At 40.9% G+C, this 23,037-nt stretch overlaps 1 protein-coding gene across 1 annotated transcript in view; it reads right to left on the bottom strand.

Moving 5' to 3' along the window:
* Positions 1–23,037, bottom strand: part of PCSK2 (proprotein convertase subtilisin/kexin type 2) — a 250,696-nt gene that overhangs the window by 64,112 nt on the left and 163,547 nt on the right. Inside the window, exon 6 of the mRNA XM_006744248.3 lies at positions 2,109–2,185. Coding sequence (XP_006744311.1) covers positions 2,109–2,185 — 77 coding nt within the window. The remainder of the gene's footprint in view (positions 1–2,108; positions 2,186–23,037) is intronic.

The raw sequence follows: 23,037 nt of genomic DNA, 5'->3' as shown, positions 1-23,037 counted from the left end.
CCTGGGGATATTCACCACTGACAATGAAGAATTGTATTGCAGTAAGCCCTGATGAGTCCTTGTTAGAGGATTTTAGCCAGTTTCAAATTGAACTTTCAAGAGCAAGTTTGCAGATGAAAATACTTAAAATAGACCTCTCTGCTTTTTTTTTCTTTCTTGTTTGTGTATTTAAAGAATATTCTTACAGCATATCCCACAGGAAGACTTGCTCAGGGAGGTTGTGTTTGGGTTCAGAAAATGGGATGTGTGGGGTAGGGGTGGAAACCATTGTGTTGGTGGTATTTTTGTGCCTGAATCAATCTGTCAAAGATTAATTTAGTATCTACTAGCTGCAGAGAGAAGGTAAGTGACACACCTATTGGTACTGCCCTGCTATGGTGTGGATTATTGATAATCAGCCATGCTGAAGCCAGGCACTGCCTCTTGGTCCTCCTCAGTACAATGTTCCAAACCACCATCACCAATTATGTCTCGCCCCTGGCTTAGTGACATCTATTTGGTAACTTCACATCCCTGTGTCTGGAAATGGTTTATTTTGCTAAGGGTATGTCAGGATCTAGGATTGTAAGTCACGGAAGGTACGAGACGCTTCGTGTCGGAAGTTCTCAGAACTTTTTGATATATCCTCATCCCCTAAACACACTTCCAAACAATGCATGATAATTTTAAAGTAGCTTTGGAAGTTGATAAAGAGTAAACTGTGCTATTGGACATCAGCAGTGATCTTTTTAAAAATGTTGCAAATTTGTCTTGTTCTCCTTTATTCTTTTCTGTATTTTCTGTAATTGCCAAGCCCCCAACCCAAGTGCACTTTCTGCACCCCAGACATACTCTGGTCAACTTGCTAATTGTAAGAATAGAGTCTAAGCTGCCTGGTCCACTGGAGACCCATCCTTGGCCACCCTCTGGCCATCATGCTTTCTTTTATAATAAAAATGATGTTTATAAAAGAATGGTACAATTTGGATTTAGAAACACGTCTGCAGCTTGGGTTCAAGCGTTGGCTCTGACACATACTAGTTGTTTGACCAGGAAGTCATGCCACCTTGCTGAGCCTGTTTCTTTATTTCTGAACAGAGAATGGCAACATTTATTTTATCTACATGAGTTTGCCATGGGAAGTAAAAGTGATGTCCACGTATTGTTACACCATTAATTGAAGTTCATATGTTCTTATGAAGTTCACCCAAGAACGTCAATAATAAGCAAGCACTAGGCTTAAAACCTCATTGATTCTGAGGGAGCAGGTCATGCATATTTATTTCTTGATATTTCTTATAAGAAATCAACCATCTAGGCAAGAATTTTACTTACAGAAAAAAGAGACTAAATATTTACATGTTTAGTAGCAGGACAGGCTGAAGAAAAGTCACAACTTTGGATGGACCATTGAATAGTTTAACAGGATAGGATGCCAAGCAATTCTTCAACCCTATGAGTTGATAATACTGCATTGTATATTTGGCTAAGAGACTAAATCTTAAAAGTCCTCATCCCAAGAAAAAATATTTTTTAGTTACTATGTATGGTGTCAGGTACTAAGTAGACTTAATGTAGTGATCATTTTGTAATATATGCACATATCAAATCACTATGTTGTATACCTGAAATTAATATAATGTTCTGTATCGATTGTACCTCAATTTAAAGAATACTTCAAACCTTTGCCAATAATACTTACTATTTAGTTGAAAGAAACTACATGAGCTCTTATAAGTTTACAGCAGAAACACTTTTCAAAAACATTTGGACACAGAGCAGAGAGGCACAATAGTTCTTTTCAACAGATCAAGTGAAATCAGTGTGTTTTAAATCATCTTGTGGTGAGTTGAAAAGGATTTCTTATTATTTCTACTTTCTTTTATCTTTAATAAAGTGGCAAATAACTCCCAATTCAAGAGAACAACATAGTCAAAAGACAATTTTAGAGGAATATTGCCATATTGATAAAATCCAAGAATTTAGAGAATGTAGCTATGAAGGAGAAAAATCACAATATAATTTAGTGAAGCACTGAGATTATTTTGCTGGTGATGCTCACGCTTTAAAAACAGAATCAAATAAGTCTAAAGTCTAAAGTCAAAGACAGCCCACTAGGCCCAGTTTACCTGTTGAACCAGTCGTCTGTGTATCGAGGGTAAGGATAGGGGTCATTGCCGCTGAAGTCATAGCTGGCCTCGGCATTCTGAAAAACACAAGGTGTCTCATAAGTTTAATCAAGCCAGATGTAGAGGCAAGAGAAAATGCTGCAAGACATGACTGTTTTATATTTACAGCCCTCTATGGAGTGCTGTGTTAATGTTCCGCTCTGGACCAGCCCTCACCAAATGGTGCCAGACCTGGTGTGTCCTTGGATCTCTCTGTTCTCACTTTATCCTCTTTCCAGGGTTCCTCATCCCATTCTACTTCAGGCCCTCAAAGAACTAGCAAATTTGAGTCGTGTGCTCTCCAGGACTGTCTCCCATTTTAAGTTGAGTTGCCACCTGTGGGTAAATGGGGTTCACCTGGAATCCAGGACTTATGTTTCCTTGGATTGATGGTCAGAAGGTTCGAGATCTTATGTCACAAGTGAGGCAATTGCTGGAGTTTTCTTGCTTTATGCAGAAGCTCACTTCCAGCTCCTGGCTTCAGACTGACATGGGCTTGTCTCCTTTAATACTTACGGGTGTGAAACCCCTGCCCAAGCCCCTAACATCGGCACAATACCAACTTCATTTACTCACTCAACAAATCTCAGTAAGAGTCTAACATATGCCAGGGACTTTTCCAAATATGGGAATACAGTAGTGACATCCCTGCCCTCATGTAATTTACAGCCCGGTTGGGGGGACAGACATAGATCAAATGATGAAACAAATAAGTAGACAATTATAAACTGGGAGTACTCTTATACCCTACAGTATTAAGTTCAAAGCTTAAGTTCTATGCATCCAACACCTCCACCTTTTCCACTGAGAGTCCTTCACCCCCAGAAATCAATTCCATATACACTTAAGTTATTTTCCATTTTGGTCTTTAGTTGATCAACCTTTTATTTTGGCCCATGATGGGAGATGATCTACCTCCTTTTGGTGACTAATCCATCCCTTTCCACTGCCTTGTCTGTTTGCCTGGGATGCTAAAAATGAGAATCCCATTTTTCTCTGCTTTGTTTTTGAGTTCTGCAGTAAAGCTCTGGAGGGTTTCTTGGTCCACAGTATACAGTGAGCTGGGAAGTACTGGGTTAGATGTATATTCCAATGTGGGCATTTCTTGATTCCATGGGTCTTGAGACATTTTCAAGAATTGTGCCCTTTCATGAGGTAAAACACTTCAATCTGCAAACCTGATGTATTAGTGGCATAATGTTTTTAAGAGCACATTGATGAATCCCATTAGTTTGTGTTTCCATTTGTTGGATGACAAAGGGCAATTAGTCACCAGTCATTGTAGTAATCAGAATTATAATACTAATTTATTTAAATAAATGTTGTGTTTGGGATAGATGTCACCCTGAAATTAAAAAAATTTTTTTATCCCAAGCGTTTATTTAAATTCCAGTTAATTAACATATAGTGTATTATAAGTTTCAGGTGTAGAATTTAGTGATTCATCACTTACATATAATACCCAGCGCTCATCACAAGTGCCCTCCTTAATGCCCATCACCCATTTAACTTATCTATAGTTATGAGTCTGTTTTTTGGTTTGCCTCTCTTTTCTTCGCCCCTTTGTTAATCTGTTTCGTTTCTTAAATTCCACATATGAGTGAAATCATATGGTATTTGTCTTTCTCTGACTGACTTATTTTGCTTAGCATAATACTCTCTAGTTCCATCCACGTTGTTGCAAATGGCAAGATTTCATTCTTTTTTTTTTATCACTGAATAATATTCCATTGTATATATATACTATATCTTCCTTATCCATTCATCTGTCCATGGACATTTGGGCTCTTTTCATAATTTGGCTACTGTTGATAATGCTGCTATAAACATCAGAGTGCATGTATCCCTTTGAATTAGTATTTTTGTATCCTTTGGGTAAATACCTAGTAGTGCAATTGCTGGGTCATAGGGTAGTTCTATGCTTAACTTTTTGAGGAAACTCCGTACTACCTTCCAGATTGGCTGCACCAGTTTGCATTCCCACCAACAGTGTAAGAGGGTTCCCCTTTCTCTGCATCCTTGCTAACATCTGTTTTTTCCTGAGTTGTTAATTTTAGCCATTCTGACTGGTGTGAGGTGATATCTCACTGTAGTTTTGATTTGTATTTCCCTGATGATGAGTTATGTTGAGCATCTTTTCATGTGTCTGTGGGCCATCTGTATGTCTTCTTTGGAAAAATGTCTATTCACATCTTCTGCCCATTTTTTAATTGGATTATTCATTTTTGGGGTGTTGAGTTTTAGAAGTTCTTTAAAGATTTTAGATACTAACCCTTTATCAAATATGTCATTTGCAAATATCTTCTCCCATTCTGAAGGTTGCCTTTTCGTTTTGTTGTTTCCTTTGCTGTACAGAAGCTTTTTCTATCTTGATGAAGTCCCAATAGTTTACTTTTGCTTTTGCTTCCCCTGCCTCAGGAGACACATCTAGTAATAAGTTGCTACAGCTGATGACAAAAAGGTTGTTGCTTCTAGATTTTGATGGATTCCTGTCTCACTTTTAGGTCTTTCATCTATATTGAATTTATCTCTGTGTATTTATTTAAGAATTTTGGGCCTTATTGAGGTATAATTGATATACTTCACAATGTAATGAGCTTGGGCATACGCATATACCTATGATCACATCACTACAACCAAGGTGCTAAAACATGTTCATCACCTCCCCACATTTCCTTGTGTTCTTTTGTGTCTGTTATTTTTGATTTTCCCTTGGTGAGAACTTTTGACATGAGAGCTATCCTTTTATCACTGTTTAAAGTATATAATACCATATTGTTGGCTGTGTTGCAAAACACAGCTCTAGAACTTACTCATTAGCATAACAGAAACTTCATACCCATCGAAAACCAATTCCTCATTTTCCACTTTCCCCTACCCCATTCAAAATTTGGACCAATCCTTGTATCTTTGGTGTTGAACAAGCTTATCCTTTATTCTAGAATCTAGGTCTTCCTTTAATACCTGGTCATCAGAGAGGACATCCTTCTGTCTCCTCTGGCCATAATTATTGGCTCTGAATGATCTGCTCCTCCTTCTTCCCTTAGATCCCAAACTACTCTCATTTACCTTTTAAAAAAGTTTGATTCTCAATCTGGTCTATATTTCCTGTCTCTGGGAGACCCACTCAGATTTGGCATGTTTTTTGTTTTGTTTTCTTTTGTTTTTACTTTTCTTGAACTATTTGGATTTCAGTTCTTTTGAGGGATACTATTTTGAAATAGTAACTATGTTCAGTTACCCTTAACCTTCTCTGAGTTTTTGGGGCAAGAGCATTCTTAGATAGATTTGGGGGATGGACTATGTAGAGAGAAATCCAAGTTAATACTTTTTCTTTGGGGTTTCAAAGCTGAGGTTGAAACCTAAGCAATAGATTTGGAAGACTATTTGCTAAGCCTGGTTTGTTTCTCCATAGAAGGGAGAAAAATCACCTTGTCTAAGGCAAGTTGAATGGAAAATTCAACAAGTAGCCATTGTGGGACCCCCTGAAGGGTTGCAGAGTGCTACCTCTTTCTTCTGAGCTGTGTTCTGGAGTGGGATGGAGGTATGTTGGAATGTCCAACCTCAGAGAGGTCTGGGACTCATCTTAGAACAGGGCTATGTTGCTGCAGATCAGCAGTGGCTCTCAGGGGTGTCTTAGCTTAGAAACTTGGGGTGGCCCCACTCTGCGTTCCTCTGACCATCAGTATGGAGCAGCGGGCAGCAGGAATATTCTGTGGGAGGCTGAGGGTGGTGAGAATGTGACAGAGAGAACCAGCTGGCCTAGAAATTTCAAGGGTCAGGACACTGAGGATCCAGGGTTCAGGCAGGATCCATATGGACTGACAACCAAGGCCAGTGGGAATGGGGGTGCAGGAGTGGAATCTAGGGGTACAGACGATGAGACACAAATACCAGAACCCCTGCACCCTCTCCTAATGCTGTGCTGGTCCTTTGAAGCTCAAGGACAATCCTGGAGACAGGAGGGTGGGGGCAACACCTGAGTTAACCAAGGTCAAATTTCTGCCTTGAGTGAGGGCAATTAGGCTGACAGATAGAAGTTAAATTCCATCAGAGAAAAGAAAAATTGGAATTTTCTGCACCTCTGAGTTTGCTGCCTGATTGTACAGTTCACAAGCTTTTCACCCTGATTCACTTTTCTGGTTGATAATAATTGTCCGTGGTCTTGGCTGAGGCCTCTGGGCTCTAACCTGGTTCTGGATAAAATCGCTTGCCCTAAGATGTTTGGGGGCTGGAAAGGGTACTGCACAGAGCTCACAGCAGAACTTGCAGCCGAGAGTCCAAGGAATTCTGGGACCACTTTTCTGAGAAGGGAAAGACCACGTATTGTCTGGGGTCAAATTCACCTTTGAGTGTTGAGATGGTTGGTGACTTACAAACTCTGTTTTGTTGTTTTTTAATTAATTTGATGACTAATGCTTAATTCCTTGTGTAACAGTCTACATTGAGTGTTACCAAAGGCAAACAGTGGTGCTTGTTTGGCTGTAAGTCTTTTAGCTAAAAATCAAATGGTTTATAGCAAGAAAGAACAGTGAGCAATTTTTTGTAAGCATTTTGTTTATCATTCATATCCAAAACCGAATCTTTTATGGATTTGAATTACAATGTTGCCTTCCATAAAATTATTTGTGTAAGCAAATAAATTAAACTGGCCTTGAGTTATGCTGGAATTTTCTAAAATAGCCATTAAGGTGGACATTTAGGGGGAAGTAGTGTCTTTGTAAATTTAATGCTCTGGTCGTCTGATGCTAAGCCTGTGGCTTGTTTTGGTTTGAATTCTTCCATAACTTTTTTTGCAAATGCATTAGTCTATTTTCTTGCTTTAGAGAATACTAGCTGTTTGGTGAACATAATTTAATCATTGATGATTCAGGATCAGGATTATTCAGAGTCATCACGAATAACTTGAATTATCATTGTACCATCATGCAGAAAGTGAGAAGACTGGACTGAATCCAAACTGACCTCAGGGCTTCCCTGGAAGTTATTTCTGGAAGAAACTTCTGATATTGGCTCATTTCTCTTATAAGAGTTGAGTGCAGGAGGAAAAAAAAAAGCCCTCTGGTATTTAATAACTCTAAGGCTTGATTTTTGAATATTTGAATGCATAGTCAGAAATCAAGACTAGATTAGCCTGTAGAAAGGAACTTTAATGATTATGACTTTGGCTGTTGTTTGTACTGTGCACATTTCCATCAGATGGCTTGCCTGCACACTAAGCTAGGAAAGGACAGGAACTTACTTAATCTCAAGAAATCTTCTGACTTCTTATGTTTGAGGTACTGCCTTTGTGCAGCCCCCAAAGTCACAGACTGACCAATGGCATGCATCAGATGCCAGGGCTGGTCTCACCATGAAAGCTGGTGGTGAACACAATGGCAACTATACCCCTTGCTTTAACCGTCTCAGAGAAGCTTCTAAGACCCCTGAGACCAAACCTGTCTCTGGTAGTGCCAGTCTTCCCCCCGACCCCAAGTCTGGAATTTAATGCCTTTGGGATCCGTGGACTTTCCTTGCTGGGTTGTACACAATGAATGGGTCTATAGGCATCAGTTTGGAGTAGAGAAAAAGAGAGAGGCCTTCAAATCAAACAGATCTGGTTTCAAACCTAGGCTGTTTGGTCTTGGCAGTTTTCTTGAAACCACAGTCTCCTCATCTTTAAAATGCAGATGATAAAACCAAGTACTTGGTTGTTGTGAGGACAAAATGAAAGAACCAGTTTAAGCTGGCAAGTGCATTGCCCAACAGCGTGGGCATTCTCTCACCTCTGACTTCTTCTGTGTCCTTCACTTTCTTTGATCACCTACAGCAAGAGTCACAAAATATGGCATGTGCCAAATCTGGCCCTCTACCTATTTTTGTAAATAAAGTTTTATTGGCACACAATCATGTCAATCTGTTTTATTGCCAATGACTGCTTCCACACTATAACAGCAGGCTTGTGACAGGATCCCACAAATCTTAAAATATTTACTACCTTTTAGAGAAAGAGTTTGCCAACCCTTCACTGTCATCCTAGGCCTCTCAGGTCTGTAGGTTGCCTTCTGAGAGCCTGAGGCCTACACTATAGTATCTCACCCAATCCTTGTCTTCCTGGGGGCCTGCTCTGAGACATATTTGTCCCATGTCCAATTCCTTCTAGGTGGGCTGTAGCTTCTGAAAAGGAATCTGATATCAACTAGCCTCACTACATTGCTAAGAGTTTGATGTTTACCTCTCTTGGGTCTCACGCCAATCCAAAGTGGGTCCTCAGGTGTGACTTTGGTCAGAAACTGACAGGGGCTCTCATGGAGGCAGAAGAGAGTATCTTGCTGGGATGGCGAGGAAGCCCCAACATTGTTTCCACCGTCCCCATCCATCGCTGGTTGAAGGATGCTTCTAGGGGCAACAGCCCCCTAGTTCCTTGTCTTTCCATCTACAAGTGTCCTGTCTGTCCCCGTGTCAGAACATCATTCTTGGCAGGTGCTTGCAGAGAACAGGCCTTCGGCACGCAGAGGTGATCGCCAGGTAATATAGTGTGTGCCATACAAGGCCTTACTCATCTTTCATTTTTGTGATGCTTCCTTGACATTCTTACAACACCAAGCTTTCATAATAGGCCAATACAGTTAACATGGGAGGCCGCTGCTGTGTGAGTGAACAGATATTTTTAGAGCACTGAGGAACAACCTCTGTGGTCTGACTATAAAATTAGAAAAGTGGTATCTTTAATTGGGGCTATGATGGACAGTTGTCTAGGTTGTGCCTTACATAAGGGGACATACCCAAGGGGAGCAACTAAAGGCTGCACTGGACTCCACAAGCCATGTGCCCTGGGGTAGGGCTTGGGGGGTGGTGGGCACTCTTTTCTCATTTGTTTGTCCAGAAGGAGGGTGCTGTTTTGCAACTCACCCACCAGGAGGGAGTGTTTTTTCAATTTTACATAAATGCATATAAGTCCGAGCACATCTGTGAACCATGGCAAGAAGTAGATCTCCCTAGTTAGCATCATATATAAGCTCAGACTTCAAAGAAATTGTACCAGAGAGACAAGATGTCCCCTGTGAAATGTCAGGTAATACCAGACTTAACTAATATCTCAAACAATAGTAGGAGTATTATGAGTACAGCATGGCATATGATTAATCGCCAATGAGATTCCAACAGCTATAGGCACTCAGAACAAGAGAGTACATCCATCCCATTTGTCCCTTTATTCTGACTTCTCCTTTCCCTGAAGGTGTTTGACCAAATAACCCAGCTAGGAGCTATGTAACCGTATTAGCTGAAATTGCACTGCGCTCATGGACTAATGAAAGAGAAGTGAGCTTCCCCAGATAGACTTGCAAACTGCAACCATATTGCCCCAGAACAAAGCTCATCTGTATGGAAACTGAACAGCAAAATAGCCCAGTCCATTAGAATCTAAAGAATTTTGCTATTGTGCCTACTTGCATCAAATATGGTCATGGCTGAATGTTCCCAACTGTGCCTATTTTGATTTTCCTCAAATAATTCTCCCACATGCACTGCTTTAACGATAATGTTCAGCTCACTTTTGACTGAAACCAACATTAAAGGGATTTATGTCTATATTAAGTCTGGCTGTAAAACTTAATGAAATTTAACATTTCTCCAGTGCTCAGAAATTAAAAAAAAAAAAGATGCATAGTCAGAAAATTGTTTGAAATCTTTCTTTTATACCCCTGAGATGGCCAGAGTTGTGCATTTTTCCAGTGATGGAGTGTTCTCTGATGGTGGATTTGACACCTCCTACCATCACTTCCTTCCTCCTGTAAATTCCAGTAACTTCTGCAGTCCCTGGAGTATTCTTGGGGTGAGAGAACAAGGTAACATCCTAGTCGGGCTGGGCAAGGATCACTATGCCCCCAAGCCATGTCCTGGACAACTGGGCTTCTTCTATTTTCCAAACCTTCCTTTGGCCCTCAGGGTCACTCTTCTTGGCAGATCTGAGAGAGGTTCTAAGCACTACACATAAGAGGAGGGAGGAGTATTAATTCCCAATGGTTAACACAGAGCCTTAAATTAAGAATGAGTGTCTTTTCGCTTTCATAAGATGTAAAATTCTCTCATTTTATTTAATAGTCTCTAAAACCCTGTGGGATAGGAGAGCAGAAGTATTGAAGTATTGAAGGAAGAGGTGGGGTTATCTCCAAGAAACAGTCAAAGCCATACTTTTGGATGGCTACTGTAGAGTTATCTCTGCCTGTCCACGTCTTGACTTCTCTGGTTATTTTAAAAGGCCCAAGAAGCCTGTATTAGGCTGGATGAGGGCGATTCCCACCCATGTATTTTAAGAGCTGTCCTGAAAGTGTGAAATCTTGGGGCTGACCTGATGCATTGAGGAGAAGCTGCCATTTACTGTAATTAGTCTCCGAGAGCTGGTTCTACGACAGGGTCCCAGACTTGTTCAGAAAGAATTTATGTCTTTATTTTTGTTAGCTGCCAACCCAGATTTAGCATTTTGTTCAATTCTGACTGTAGATTCCAAGCCACCATATTATTAGCAGGACCTGTGAGCTTGTCACCCATGTATACTTTCATATCGCATTATAGTGGTTGCTGATAGGCTGAAATAGCTTTTCTACTCATTCCTACCTGCCACTAAATGTTGTTGGTTAATGCATTAAGAAAGAATGATACACACTACCATTCGGCACAGGTGTATTTTTACACACCGAAAACTGCATTTCAGTATAATTGCTTTCTTTGATTATCTCATGTAATTTATTTTATGAATTTAAAACATTATTCTGAGAATGAGGGGAGACATTTGTGTACCGGCTGGTTGGTACAGTTTCTCAGAAGAGAAATTTGGCAATATCTATCCAAATAAAAGACACACAGACTCTTTGACCCAGCTGTCCCACTTGGAACAATTTATCTTAAAGCTACACTTGCACATATACAAAAGACTTGCTTTTCAAGGTAATCATGGCAGCATGATTATAAATGTGAAAGACCAGAAGCAGTTTCAGTGCCCAACAACAGGGACAACCGAAGTAAGTGATGGGGTCCCCCTAAGATGCAAACTCTGCAGCCCCCTCCAAGAATGAGGGGCCAAGCCTACCATGAACTCATTCCTAGGAAATACTGTGTGTAGAACAGAGTGCCTTGTGAGCTCTCATTTGCATGCAAGAGAAGGATATTCTTGGTAGTAAATGCGTACTCTACAGAGGGGTGTGGGGTCTATGGTGGAAGGAAGACATAATTTCCATGACATAACCTTTTATTCTGTGTAAAATTTTTTTTTGTCATATAATAACAGGTAACCCATAAGGAGTGCAAAGGGCCCTTTTAGATGCTTTGTATGCATCAGCTCCTTCTTATGATATCCTTATGTGGTAGGCACTCTCGTTCTGTGAGCAAGAAAACCCAGGCACAGAGATGTTGAGTATTTTGCCCGAGGTCACACAGATGAAAAGAGACAGAGTAGGGATTTAGACCAGGCAGTCTGGCTCCAGAGGCTTCTCCCCTAACCATGCAGTCTTGCGGCTCTGCATAAGAACCATAACCAGTACCTTCTAGTGCATGCATTGTTTAAAAGAGAAAAACAAATACCTAGCAAATAGAAAGGGACAATTTAGTGGATTTACTCCCTACAATGTCAATGGGACATTCTGTCCAAATCCGAGCACGTACATTGTGCCAATAATTTAACTCCCATCCCGGGACACAACTCACTCAAGAGCCGGGAGGCACATTTCCTCCCTTTGTATGATCCGTTCATTTTTCAGACCCAGCATAGTTTGGTTTCGTAAATTCTTTCATCCAAGGTAGGTACGATGCCTTGGAGGCCTCAAGCCGCAAACATGCCTTCAAAGAGAAAGCTCATTTTCCTGCTCTCAGCAGCAAGTCTCAAGCTACTCCCTTTTCCTCTGTTGATTATGTTGTTCCTCTTAGAAGTAGGACTTTTTTTGAGAAACAGATATTACACTGTATGTGAGACAAACAGCAGTGATGAGTAGAGTCCTCAGAAACTGAAATCTTGAAAATACTTCTTCTTCTTCTTTTTTTTTTTCCTCCAGAGCCTCTTCAGCACTATCTGGTGGCTCGTGGATTTCTGAGTGCAGTTTGAAAATCACTGGCCCAGAGTGTTGTTCTGTGAGATGCTCACCCGCGGTGCTTTCTGTAACATCAGACCGTGACTTCATCTGAAGCACTCCTCCATCCTTCTTATTATGCCAACAACAGGTCCCCACTGAGTGTGCCATGTCTTTCATGCCTCCCTATTCCTGGCCATCCATCTCCTTATCTGACGGAGGCAAGCACGGGCAGGCAGGGCACCCGGCTTGGGTTATTTTCATTGTATTTATTTTGACAGCTACTTCCATTTATGTCAAGGGATATTGGTAATCTGTTTGAAATAGTGATTTATAGTTTCCCTTGAAAACACATTCATTTATGTTAAAGAAGTGAGTCAATTTAAGGAAATCAGCTCGGTAAATAATAGCACCACTGCAAAAATTGTGCAGGTGTGTTAAGACTTTCTGTTACAGAAAGCACCGTGGGTGAGCATCTCACGGAACAACACTCTGGGCCAGTGATTTTCAAACTGCACTCAGAAATCCACGGGCCACCAGATAGTGCTGAAGAGGCCCTGCAGGCAAAGCCTGGGATAAAGCAACGGTAGTATTTCTGGGCTTCAGATCCTCCTGTTATCAGCAGAGTCAGCAGAATTGAGTATCTGCACAGGGGATCTAAAGGAGTAATGGGAAAGACTTTCTGTCCTCAAATCTCTATCTTGTAGCTTGGCATTTCAATGTTAGAGCTTCAATTCTTTACATTCTATAGGCTCTTGGCCTTCCTTCATGCTTTCAGCCTATCATTTATTTATTTTTTTCAGTGAACAGGTATTTCTTGTGTACCGACTGTTTGCCAGGCACTGTAGAGTAGCAAGTCACTTTTGGAGAAGATCTCCTAGGATCTCCTAGACCTGGGATGCCTCGCCTTTAGCCCTGGTGAGCGAATACATTAATTATGGACTGACGCCTGAGTTTTCAACAATGTTTTGGTTAGCAGCTAACTGTGCTTCTCAACTTAGGCTGCTCAGTAGAATTGCCTGGGACCTTCTAGATGTATGAATGCTTGAGTGACCCCTGGACTGAGGGCAGGGCTTGGGCATCAGTAGTTTAAAAAAAAAGTCTCTGCAGGTGATTCAGATGTTCATCTGAGCTAACACCTTTGTTCATTGCTTATATTCTGGCCCTCTTGCTGTGTCCAGTGTGGTCCATGGACGAGTAGCACTGACATCGCCCGAGAACTTGTTAGAAAAGGGAAGTCTTAGGCTATATCGTGGACTGGCTGAATCTGAATCTGCTTTTTAATCAGACCTCCAGGGAATTCATGTGTGCACAGATTTTTCTATTTGTAAAATGGATGCATAGGGTCAGTTTTGCCTGTGGCCCTTCGCTTCCCCTCTAAGCATCCATAATCTCCCTGTTGCAACCTTCTCCTCTCACTGTCCCTTCTCTCTCTTCCACCTAAATTCTCCAGCAGGAAGAAACTGAATTGGTAAGTCATTCATATTTTAGCACGAATAAGTTCAGTTCAGTGCCCTTTGCAATATTATTCGCTTTAACAGAAGAGAATGGACATCGGAAAGAGCCAAAGAACTCAATTTCTAGTAGTAGAGATTGAAGAGTGATATTTTGGAAGCATGAGGAGCTTCTTGGCATCTCTCAGAGTGAACTGCTTTCTATGGAGAAAGTTCCGAGAATGGAGGTGTCACAATGGATTCCTTGGTTCTTCAGGCCCTTCCTGATGAGCCAAGGAAAACAAGAAAGAGGATAAAATGTATGGTCACTATACGCAATATTATTGCTTTCTCTGTACTTCTAGCAGGGAGAGCTGTTGCGGGGATGGATTCCGCAAAAAAGAAGAGTGAAAGTTCAAAGTGAAGGTTTTCCTGCTGTTAAATAATTTTTGATGAATATTAAGGTTTGAATTATTTTTTGCTGCCTGTGGCTTAAAATAAAGTTCCTGTCAAAACTTTAACAAAAACTCCTAATTATAGACAAAACTAAATGCCAAGCTGCTTTAACAGCGATTGGAATTAAAACATTTCTTTTAAAGTGTGTGTATATTTCAGTGCACGCTTAGTTTGATACCCCGCCTCTTTCCTGAAAAGAAACAACACGTGTTTCCTGGATTCTAAACAACACGTGTGTCCTGGATTCTAACAAGTGACACAGACAAACTGAAGTTAATGATGTAGTAGGATATCATTTGCTTTTAGTAAAAATGAAGGTCCACAGAGGGAACCGCAAGTGTGCTCTGATTCCTTGTGCAGTCATCACATGGTCTCATAGCCCAAAGTCAACCTCTTTGAGTATAGATATTCCTCCAAGCCAATCCTGGCGCACCACCTGCCCTAGCAGTCAGTCCTCCCAGCCCCTTGCCAGCCTTGCTGGATTCTCCCCTTCCCCAGGGCCCTTCACTGCCAAGGTGTCCCTGTGTCCCCACAATGGCAAAGTTGACCTTGAGGGAGTTGTACAAAAGCAGCTCAAGGTAGCGTCTCAAGCCTTTGTCACGTCATTACCCGTCACTTCAAGAGAGGCTGACACAAAGGCAAGGGCTAATTTCAGGTTAAAGGAAAAGAAAGATGTGGGTTTAAGAAAGGAAGTCCAAGTTCACCTTGATAACTTAATGAGAGGGTGAGGAGAGCCATCCCACACGGTGAGTGCAGGGATGTCCTTTGGGACCCAGGATGGAGAGGGGGCAGCTGGAAGTTGGGCTTACAGTAGCTGCTATTGGACCTTACACCTAGTCCTGGAGGGAAGATCGAAGGGGCTGGGAGTAGCCTGCTCATCAGGCTATTCAAGCCTGCTTCTCGAAGTTCCACAAAGAGCGAGGGTGCTCTCAGGCCCTGCAGTAGCAACCATGTAAATCAGCAGGACGAGAGCGAGACACCGTTTCGGAAAAAGAATCAGAAGAGCACGTAGCAGCCTGGGTCTAAATTTGTGTTGTCAAGGTGATGAGGTGCAAGTTGATTTGTGTTTCCCTCTTTTGACTGGGTGTTCTGCGATGTTGTAGAGATGGATGATCACAGCTTCCCTTCCCTTGGGTCTTCTGTGAGGGTTTTGCTTGCCTTTGAATGGCTGCTGAGGTCCATGGCCACTACCTAGGAGTTCAGATATCCTGGGAGAGAGGGAGACACTGGTTTACATCTAGCCCTCCCTGTGTGATTGATTATACAACTTCAGTATCACCTGCCTCTCCTTTTTCAGTCCTAAAAATAGCAAAGAGTTCACTGATAATTGAGTCACCTCATCGAAGGAGTTGTTTTGTCCAAATGTTATTTATTGGAGACTGTCTGAAGCCCATCTTACACAATGTTTTTTCGTCCTGTTGAAAGCATAGCAACACGAATAAGTAGATCATACAGGGGTCTGTGGTTAATAGACCTACAGATACAAGTTTTAGGTATAAACCACATACATGTATAATTCAATACAAATTAATTTTGGTTGAGCCTCACAATAGTTTTGAGAATTGAGTCTTGTAACTCCCCCGTTTTACAGATAGGAAGACTGAGGCTCATGTGATTTGCTCAAGGTTTTCCAGTTAGCAGTGGTTGAGTTCGTATTAGAAATGAGATCTTCTGACTCAGATTCATTCTCTTCTCTCTGTACTGCATGGGATCTACAGATCTTTCCGACCATAAAAAGTGGGCAAAAAATGACAGGACTGATAATCTTGCTTATCCCAGCGCCCTTGAAATTGGGTGGGAACGTTCATACCCAAGATACATGATATAGCAGCAAGAGGTGGGGGTGGGGGGGTGGTGTGTGGTTCTCAGGGCTTTTCTTGGCCGCTCATTTTCTCATCCATTATAAATCAAACTCAAAATCTTTCGGCATTTTTTTTCACTTGTCCTTTTTTTCCCCCCAAAACAGTTAATCTCTGCTTTAGTGATTCTTTTTAGGATAACCTTGCTAATGGGAGATGATGGAAACAGTGTTATGACCTTGGGAGAGAAGCAAAAAGGAAGACGAGGCACACTGTAAATATCTCCAGCGTTCATGGCAGAAAAAAAAAGCTAAGTGGATCAGTTCCCTTTCATGAAGTTGTTTGAGTCTTACCTTTGAATACGCCCAATTTCGTGTTCCCAGCTAATGTGAAATGTGACACAGGAAAGGACTGATCCCCAACTGCTCTGGAGAAAGATTAAATGCACTTCTGGTTCCTTTCATAGCTATTCATCATTTTAATTGGTTTTGAAGCCAAAAAAACTTGACAGCACTTGTGATGGGAATCCAACTTCATAATTCATAAACTCTGGAAAAGTGATTACAGCCTTCATTTGGAAGCTGTGCACACACCTTATTAAGTTGTTACAAGGATGGAGCACCAGGATCCACATTAATCACACAGTCGCTTTGTGCATGGGGGTGGCACCAGTTAAAGTATGGACACTAGTTTTTTGGGGAAGGAAATCCAGTGCTCTAGACCTTTTGGGGATGACATGCCCTTGCCCATGGTGGTCCTTGCCACCCCACTACCATCGCCAGCCCCGGCATTTCTAAGAACCATGAAGAATGCTCATCTGCCCCCTTGCCTTCCCAGTCCATGGCCTTCTCCCCCTACTCCAATGACTCCCCTTCGGCTCCATCTTAGCATCTCCCTTTTGATCTCATAACCCAGAACAGTGACTCTGTCCCAATCACAGAAGCCACGTCTCTTTTTCCACTCTCCACTCCCTCCCACCCCCTCCTTCACGCATCACCACATCTCCCACCAGGGCCAGCAAATCCCCTGCCCACTCCACTTTCTTTTTGTGTCTTCTCCATCCTATTTACATTTGCACATTTTCTATCAACATCGAACCACATTCCCTAGAGTTTGCAGCATCAAATTCTCATTCCTTAGCTTCACCCGGAGGCCATTCATTATCGGCAGACAACTAATTTCTCTCTAGCTCAGGGGTCCCCCAACTTTTTCTGGAAGGGCCAGATGGTAAATGTTTTAGGCTTTGTGGGTCATATGGTCTCTGTCACAATTACTCACTGCTGCTTTTGTAGTGGGAAAGTGGACATCAAAGATGTGTGAACAAGTGTGTGTGGCTGTGTTCCCATAAAACCTGATTTACGAAGAACAAACACGGAAAGGCAGTGGGTGGGCTGTAGTTTGTAGTTGTGGGCTGTTTGTTGTGAGTTGAACTGTGTCTGCCAAAAAGATTTGTTGAAGTCATAACCCTGGTGTGGAAGACTAAATCCCCCGTGAACATGACCTTATTTGGAAATAGCACTTTTGCAGATGTAAACAAGTTAAGTGAGGCCATACTCAGATTACAGTGGGCCCTAAATCTGATGACTGGTGTCTTTATAAGAATGCCATGTGGTATATATATACAACGGAATATTATGCAGCCATAAAAAAACGAAATCTTGCCATTTGCAATGACATGGGTGGAACTAGAGGGTGTTATGCTAAGTGAAATAAGTCAATCAGAGACAATTATCATATGATCTCACTGATATGTGGAATTTGAGAAACAAGGTAGAGGATCATAGCGGAAGGGAGGGAAAAATGAAACAAGACGAAACCAGAAAGGGAGACAAACCATAAGAGACTCTTAATCTCAGGAAACAAACTGAGGGTTGCTGGAGTGGGGGAGGGTGGGAGGGATGGGGTGACTGGGTGATGGACATTGGGGAGGATATGTGCAATGGAGAGTGCTGTGAATTGTTTAAGACTGATGAATCACAGATGTATGATTCACAAATAATACATTATATGTTAATTAAAAAAGAAGAAGAAATTTAAAAAAAGAATGCCATGTGAAAGGATAGAGACAGAGACTCAGAAGTAGGGCAATGCCAGCTGGAGGTGGAGACAGAGATTGGAATGATGGGTCTACAAGGGTTGCCCACAACCACCAGAGACCAGGAGAGAGGCATGGAACCAATTCTCCCTGAGAGTCTCCAGAAGAATCAGCCATGTTTTTACCTTGATTTCGGACTTCTGGCCTCTAGAACTGTCAAAGAATACATTCCTGTTGTGATAAGCCACCCAGTTTGCAATAATTTTTTACAGCAGCCCTAGGAAATGAGTATACAGCTCTAGGCTCTAGCATTATCTTCTTCCACTCCCCTGTAAGCAGCTCCATCCATGCCCATCCTCCGTGCTGTTTTATCTGTCGAGAGTTCTCTCCTCTCTAAAGCAGGCTAACTTGAATCAGCTCAACTATAACCTCATTTAAGAAGATCCCTCCCCATGTGACCTTCTGCTTTGGCTAGATATCCGTCCACAATACTTCCCTCCATTTTCCATCACCTCCAGTTTATTGTAAGTTGTTCAAGGATGTGAACTATGTCTTACTTGATGCCACTATGGACATAGTGGATGTCAGTGCATGTTCAGTGAATGAATGAATGAACTAATTACAAGCAAATGATTGCCTAAAATCATTTGTTCACTTAGTATCATTTGATATTATGGGAGTTATCAGGTGGAGCTTGCTCATTTTCTACACATTAACTAAATTATAAAAATAAGACCATTTGTTTTTGGAATTGGGCAGAACAACACAAGGATGCTTCCAAGGGTTTCCAAACCTCTAAGATTCACCTTTTTATTAGTTGTGTTTTTGTGCATTAAATGTTGATTTTCCCAAACCTCCTTTTTTATGTGCTGGTGTCATATTACTTTATTTATACCGTGATTAGCTATGGTAGTGCTGTATGCAGCATTATTTGCATATTTTAATTGCATTTTGCCCTTATTATTTTGGAAAAACAAGTGGAAAGTGGAAAAAAGAAATAAGCTGACATTAGATATAAAAATAGAGGTCTTATATACTTAATTCAATTGAAACAATATAGAAATCATTATGTGTGTTGCAAATGGCAAATCTTTAGCTTCAATTGAATACTCATTGAATTTAACTTAGCTGTGTTCAATTGCAATAGAAAAGAAAAATTTTTAAATATTTTATCTTTTCGAAGGCAAGTCATCAAAAATTATATCTAAAGTTCAAATTTATAGGGATTGTATAATTGTGATTTTTTTTTAGCTTTCTGGGAATATAATCACATTATAAAGTCACATTTAATGAGCAAATTTGGGAACTGCATATGTTTTCAAAAAATTTCAAATGGAAAAATAATCAGAATTCCATTTAAACTTATTTCCTTCAGTTAAAAAATCCCAGTATCTATTTGCTATTTGTCCATAAATCTTTATGAAACTTTTAAGGTACAAAAATTGTTGGGAAGAAAGGAAATGGAGTGTCCTGATTTAGCTTGATTAAGCCACTCTTCCCCTCCCCCCGCCATGAGCAAGTGATTTTCTTGAGTCATTGGACTGAAAGCATCAGAGTCCATTCCTTATTCCATGCTGGCAACACAGCTGAAATGGAAGGCCAGATAAGACCAGATTATAGCCTGTTCACTCCCAGACTCATGCTACATAAGTGAGAACAGTGTTCATGGAGAAGAGTATTCAACCCCAGGAGCCACTGAACTGTTTCTAGGCTCCTTGTACTCCAAGGAGATTAAATAGCAATTGGGTTACCATATGGCCCAGCAATCCCAAGATAAAGGAAATCTTATTCATACAAAAACCTGCATAGGAGTGTACATGATGATTTTATTTATAATTGCCCAAATTGGAGGTCACCCAAGTGTCCCACAACTGGAGAATGGATACACTGTGGTTCATGCACTTGATGGAATACTACATGGCAACAAAAAAGGAGCAAGTATTGATATATACAACCACGTGGATGAATCACAAATGCAATGACAACAGCCAGATTGAAGAGGCTAGAATTCCAGTATATGACATTCTCTTCTCTAGAGACAGAAAGTAGATCTGTGGTTGTAAGGGACTGAGGGTGGGGTCTTCAGAGGAGCTGACCACAAGGGGAAGCATGAGTCAAGATATTTGGCGTGATGGGGATGTTCTATCTCTTGATTGTGGTGGTGGTGATGTGATTTTATGCAATTGTCCAACTCATAGAACATTGCACCAAAAAGAATAAATTTTACTTTCTGTAAAAAGAAAAAAGTGAATGGAAAACCAGCAATTAGCTTTCTGACTAGAGCGGTTGCAAGTGATAATAAGTCAGTGCTCTTATCCTGCTGAAGTATTATAGATGATTTCTAGTTAAAGCTTTGGAATGTACTGTCTTCTTCCTGAAATATTTTTTCTTTTCTTTTTTTTTCTATTCTAAAGACCTATTTCCAACAAAATTTACTACTGGGTGGGTCATGGATTCTCTCTGACTTGGTCAGCAAGATGCTGAAGCACTGGATTTAGTGTTTTTCCCATTTGTCCATTTCATCACAGGGACACGTTTCCTTCAGGGTCATGTTCTTTCAGGTTCAGAAAGATTTTATCTCCATTTAAGAAGAAAAAAAATACCTTGGGGGATATAGCCAAAATGTGTTTGTTAAAAAGCATCCTATTTCTTGAAAGGCGAACTCTTCCAGATGGGGGTTCTTTGGGATGTGGAGGCAGGATGGAACTCTGTTTCTGAGAACCCAGCATACATCCTGCAGGATGAAAGCTTCATCCTTTTCTAAATCCGAACCCATTTCTCACCTTCCCATTCCCACCAGCGGCTCATTACTCAGCATTTCAACTGAGGCTTGGCTGGCAAAAGAGGTTCCCTTCAATTCATCTTCATCTTTGGTTAATTACTGTAATTGACATAACCCTGTTTTCTATCCCTAAATCTATTAACCAGCAAATGTTCAAGTCATAGGCTCTCAACTCTCATTAATCTCATTGCTTACCAGTTTTTTTTTAAATCATGTATTTTATTTCCTCATTATGGAAATTTCAAGTTAGCAGTGAAAATAGGGACATGTTGGCCTCAGCATCACTTTTGCTTTTCAAGGGCATTGGAGAGTCTTTGAATATTGCAACATTCCCTTCACTTTATTTTCCCTATGAGATCAGAAGGAGAAGTGATGCTTTTGGAAGGACTGTAAATTGATTCAGTCTTTTCAGAGAATAATTTGATAAGCTTTATCAAAATTAAAATTGCATGTACTGCTTGACCCAGAAATTTCACCTCTAAGAATTTATTCTGAAAGGATAGTCACACAAGAATTCAAAGACCTATGGCCAACGAAATATATTCATCCCATAGTTTATAGTAGCAGAACACTGGGGGAGAATCAAAAAGTTAAATTTTAGGGGCTTAGTTGAATAAATTACGGTGTATCCATACTATGGGAGAGAATATGTTGTTACATAACAAGGCAGGTTGCACAATATGATCCACTGTATGATTACAGTTTTGGGGAAGAAAAATCTGGAAGATTCACACAAAACAGCCACATCATTAAAATTGGGAAGTGAGTGGGGATTGTAGAGGAGGGGTGGGAGTGGAGAGAGAAGGGAACTGGCAGTTTTTATTTTATCTACTCTTCTGTAACGTCTAAATCTTTTTTATGATGAGCAAGCTTCCTTCTATATTAAAAATGCAAATATGGAAAAAAGCAGGAGTAATGTGGCTCTAAGGATTTAGTAATCATGATTAAACAACACCCCCCTCAGCCTGTACAGCGATCGGAGAGTTTCTAAGTGTCTTGGCATCTCTTTCCTTCTTTTATGCTTGAGACAACCTAAGGAGGTAGGTGGGCATATATATCTTCTCCTAGGGGCAGTGAACATGCAGATCTTCCAGGACATGGACTGTTCCCATTCCTGCTCTTCCCTCAATCCTGGGGCCTTCTCAGTAGTAACTGATTTCTAAAATAGCTCTTTAGCCTAAAGTTATTTTAAAAATTGTACTTTTAAAATTGACGTATAATTCACTGTAGCAAAGTAGGTGGTGCTAAGGGTGCAGCTGGGTGAGTTTTGGCAATCTGTACACCCATGAAACCATCATTGCAGTCAAGATGGAGGACATTTCCATCTCTTGGAAAGTTCTCTCATGCCCTTCTGAATTTATCTCCACCCACCTCGGTCAACCACTATTCTGAGTAGAACCAGAGAGTAGGTACTTCTCTTTGTTTGTCCCCAGCCTTCTTTAGCTAACATAGTGTTTTTGAGATCTGCCTATTTTCTTGTATGCATTAGTATTTTGTTCCTTTGGTTGGGGAATGGTATTCCATTGTATGAACACACCCCAATTTTATTTATCCATTCACTTGTTGATGGGCATTTGAATTATTTCCAGTTCTTGCAAATATGAATAAAGCTGCTATGAACATTCTTATATATGTCTCTTTACGGACATATGCTTTGGTAAATACTTAGGGAGTGGGATTGTGGGTTGTACAGTAAGCATGTGTTTAACTTTGTAAGTGACTGCCAAACCTTTTTTCAAAGGAATTACCCCATTTGGCATTCTCCTGAACAATGTATGAGGTTGCAGGAAAGTTTTTCCCCCTGAAAATACCTACCTTTGTGTACCTCTGTAGGTGTTTTCCTCTAGAGCAAAGGCAGAAGGAAATTTTCAGCAGCAGTGAACATGGTACTGAGCTTTTCCTGAGTTCAGTCCCTGCCCCTTCCCAAATTATAGACACGCCAGATAAATGAGTCCTGGTCCCTGTCCCAGGACATAGGTCCTCTCTCTCTGTTTTTTTAGCTGGTGGTCCCTGGAGCTGCAAAGTCTAAGTAGCTCTAGGCCTTAGCATACTTTCCTATTCTTTCCATGTATTTTACTTCTTTAGGTTCGTGCGGTAGATTTCATTGTTGTTCACTTGAGACATATGCCTCTCATTCTCCTGCATTCTTTTTTTTTTTTTTATTCTTATGTTAATCCCCATACATTACATCATTAGTTCTAGATGAAGTGTTCCATGATTCATTGTTCGTGCACAACACCCAGTGCTCCATGCAGAACGTGCCCTCCTCAATACCCACCACCAGGCCAACCCATCCTCCCACCCCCCTCCCCTCTAGAACCCTCAGTTTGTTTTTCAGAGTC

This window comes from Leptonychotes weddellii, chromosome 10, assembly GCF_054177405.1.
Source record: "Leptonychotes weddellii isolate Sample4059 chromosome 10, ASM5417740v2, whole genome shotgun sequence".
Classification (NCBI taxonomy): Eukaryota; Metazoa; Chordata; class Mammalia; order Carnivora; family Phocidae; genus Leptonychotes; species Leptonychotes weddellii.
The sequence above is the reverse complement of the archived record's forward strand: the minus strand, read 5'-3'. Positions and strand labels throughout refer to the sequence as shown.